General features: G+C 42.1%; 1 protein-coding gene across 1 annotated transcript; it reads right to left on the bottom strand.

Moving 5' to 3' along the window:
• Positions 1-1,544: 1,544 nt before the first annotated feature.
• On the bottom strand, positions 1,545-2,786 carry SLC35G2 (solute carrier family 35 member G2; the record flags this gene model as incomplete). Its single annotated transcript, XM_080696750.1, has 1 exon — positions 1,545-2,786. One exon carries the CDS (start codon positions 2,784-2,786, stop codon positions 1,545-1,547), a length of 1,242 nt encoding a protein of 413 aa, XP_080552876.1.
• Between the last annotated feature and the right edge of the window lie 1,268 nt (positions 2,787-4,054).

Here is a 4,054-nt window from a genome sequence, read left to right on the forward strand (position 1 = left end):
TTGAAACAGGGCCTCACAAGTTGCAGAAGCTGGTTGTGAACCTGCGATACTCCTATCTCAGCCTCTCAAATGCTGGGATTACAAGCCACCACACTAAGCTTCGGTTTTAATTCTTATCATTGTTTTTCTGTATATTATGTGTTTTTCTTTGGTTGCTTTAAGATTATATTTCTTTGTCTATCAGCAGTTATACTACTAACAATAGTAACACTGTAATCAATATGTCATTGCAGTTAACACTATTTTTTACATTACAGGTACAGTCATTAGAGTTACACTATTTCTAGGTGTCATTTTTCTTTGCACTTACCCTACTTGGCGATTACTTCATTGCCTGAATCTTTTAAATTTTTTATTTTATTTATTCATTTATTTATTTTTTGCAGTACTGGGGAGTGAACCCAGGGTCATTCTACCTCCAAGTTACACCCTCAGCCCTAGATTTTATTCTTTTGAAGCAGGGTCTCACTAAGTTGTAGAGGGCCTCACTAAGTAACTCAGGCTGGCCGTGAACCTGCCACCCTCCTGTCTCAGCCTCCCAAGTCCTGGGAGTACAAGCGTGTGCCACCACGCCGGCTGCATTGCCTGGATCTTTGAGTTCCTGTATTTTGCTCCACCACCCCACCTTTCTTTTTTAAAAATAATAATTTAAAGCTATGTATATTTTTTCCTCCCCTTAGAAGAAGCCGGGATGAGATCCAGGGAGGTCTAGGGAGGGAGAAAGGGAGGATGGATGCAGGAAGCGCTCCCAAGACAAGGCCAACCTCAGTATCCTGTATAGAGACAGGGCTGGGGAGGGAGCCGGGAAAAGCCACCAAGTGCTCCATGTGTCAGTGTTGCTGAATCACATTATGATGTGAGACTATAATGCACTGATAAAAGAATTAAATAAATAGCCAGGCGTGGTGGTGCACACTTGTAATCCCAGCATGCAGGAGGCTGAGACCAGAGGATCACGGTTCGTGGACAGCCTCGGCTACTTGGTGAGGCTCTCTGCAACTTAGTGAGACCCTGTTTCAAAATAAAGAATAAAAAATAGGGCAGGGAGTGTAGCTTGGCTGTCAAATGCCCCGGGTTCCCTCTCCAGACCTGCAAAAAAAAAAGAAAAGAAAGGAATAAATAGTGTTGGAGGTATAGCTCAGAGGTAGAATGCCTCTGGATTCAATCCCAGCAGCACAAAAGAAAGAAAAAGAAAGAAAGAAAGAAAGAAAGAAAGAAAGAAAGAAAGAAAGAAAGAAAGAAAGAAAGAAAGAAAGGAGGGAAAGGGAAGGAGGGAGGGAAAAGAAATTAACATTCATTTTTTTACCGCAATTACTTTTTTTAATGACAATAAAGACACCAGGTTCATGACATATTGCGCATATTTAATATTTGTATTTGAATATATTGACTAGAATAACTTTTCTGAATCTGTATATATTAACTATATATTATATAGCACTCTGTCAATTATATAACACAAAAGACTTTTACAGGTAAACATTAAAATGGCAGTGTACATACTAGTAACTGAAAACACTGACAAGTTAATAATGACCAGGTATTCATTTAATGGGAGAGTCTAGTATTTCCTGGTAATCTTCCCTTCTTCTTAAATCCCTCCAGTAAAGTTTATAGCCAGCGAGGACGAAGACACTAATCATTATGATGACCCCTCCAAAGACATCATAGACACTGGGAAATATATGTAACACCAGAAGCTGCAAGACCATCGCCACCACAATCTCAAGATGCTGTACGGTGCTGACCAAAGCTGGATGGAACTTGTCCAAGGCGTAATAGACCCCTAAGAACGCCACGGTGGAGCAGATGCAGATGGCGATGAGGTAACTCCACGTTTCCCCATCTAATGGGATGATGGGTTCTTGAAGAACAAACATGGTAGACAGTCCCCACAGCGTCCCAGTCCAGCCAAAGGTAAACAGTGCTGTCCACATGCTGACCTTCTCCTTGATGGATCTGTATACTATCATAGAAAGGGCAGTGGTCAGCCCAGCCATCACGGTCATAGTGTACCCAAAGGCTTCTTTCCAGGCATTTAATAAAGAGTTGTCTTCATCCACAATATTGGGGATCATAACGAGACAAACACCTAAGATGCTGCAAACAACAGTAGCCATGTCAACATAAGCCATCTTCTCATCTACAAGTAGAAATGCCAAGATGGCACTAAAAACGGTGGTTGTGGCCCTCCACATGATGGTCCCGTTGCTGGGAGGAACTATGGAAAACGACGTGTAAGCGCAGGTGATAGAAATGACGTTGCATATGCCATAAAAAAAGAGTCGTAATCTGTAGCCACGGGGTCCGAAGGGGGGCTCCTGATAGTAGCACACGACCAAAACAGAAAAGACCTGCAAGACGGAACGGATGAAAATCAGCTCCAAAGACGGAACTTTAGAGCGGTCGGAAACTAGCCTGGTGATCAGGGCTACACAGCCATGAGCCAGGGCAGATCCAAACAGCACTATCCACATTTTTCGGGACTGAAAAATGTTTTTTTCTGCAAAGCCCTGGAACTGCCCAATCTCATTGGCCACCGGGTCCTCGGGGGGTGGAGGCTGAGTGTCCATGGTTCCGAAGAAAGTTCTTCCTTTTCTTTTCATTTCACTCAGCAAACTTTTCTTTGGATTTTCTTCCATAAAATTTCCATACTCTTCATTGATTTCTTCATACCCATCGTCCCCAGGCTGGGGATAATGAGAGGTGTATTTCACCATCACTGTGTTGGGGTGTATTTTCACTCTTTTTTTAACTGGATATTTTTTGGCTGGAGAAGTATCCATTTCCTTGGAGTACTGATTCTATTAAAAATAAAAAAGACATATTCACTCCACTGAAAATTCAATTCCTATTCCAATAATATACAACAATTCAGTGATTAAAAGTTGAGGTTGGGACAGGAATATAGAAAAATATACGTGCTAGGAAAAGATAATCTGGAAATATGTTTATTGGATTCTGGAACTCACTGGAATTGTTTGTCCTTTATGCACTCCCATCTGTTTTTGGCAGGAGTTGGTACTGGGCATTGAACCCAAGGGCATTCTGTCTTTAAGCTAAACCCCTAGTCCTTCTTTTTTCCTTTTTCTTTTTTTCTTTCTTTTTTTTTTTTTTCAGTACTAGGATAGAACCCAGGCGCATTCTACCTTCGAGCAACATCCCCAGCCCTAATTTTTATTCTTTATTTTGAAACAGGGTCTCACTGGACCTGCAAAGGGCCTTACTAAATAGCTGAGGCTGTCCTCAAACCATGATCCTCCTGTTTCAGCTCCCAAATGCTGGGATCACAAGTATGCACCACCAAGCCCGGCTACATATTTTGTTTTGAAACAGGGTCTTGCTAGGTTGCTAAACATATCACTACATTGCTCCTGTCTCAGCCTCTCAAGCACTGGGAATACAGGCATTCCCTACCATGCCCAGCTTCAATTTCATCTTAAATGAAATTTTCATTCTGCTATTCATCAACTAATTGAGCTGTATCTCCCATCTTTACATGACATATTGATATCTTTCCATCCCTATCCATCCAAAAAGAAAAAAAAAAAAAACCACAAAGAAATAATCATCTCAGTGTTAGGGCTCACATATAGAATGTCACCTAAACAGTCTATGTATTAATGTTCAGAGTTGACATAATTAAGTCATGAGGGCTCTAATCTCATTAGTGGGTAAGTCCATTGTAATGGACTTACTGGGTGGTCACCTAGGCAGGTGGGGTGTGGCTGGAGGAGGTGGGTCATAGGAGGCGTGGCCTTAGGGACTGCGCTTTCGCCCTTATATCCCCTTGCTTACTTTCTGTCTTTGGCCTCAGTGATGTGAGACTAGAGCGTACACTCACACTCTCTCTCTCACTCTTTCTCTGCCTTCTGCTACCATGGCCTGAGCTCCACTGATGTAATCCAGCCTAACACGGGCTGAACCCCTGAAATCTCCAGAACTGTGAGCAAATAAATCTTCCTTTCTCTAAGTTGTGTGGCTAGGCCTTAGGCCTTTTCGGGTCAAATCAGTAAGAATGCTGACTGAAACACTGGGTAAAATCTTAGCTTTT

The sequence above is a fragment of the Muscardinus avellanarius genome (genome assembly GCF_963383645.1).
Source record: "Muscardinus avellanarius genome assembly, chromosome: 5".
Classification (NCBI taxonomy): Eukaryota; Metazoa; Chordata; class Mammalia; order Rodentia; family Gliridae; genus Muscardinus; species Muscardinus avellanarius.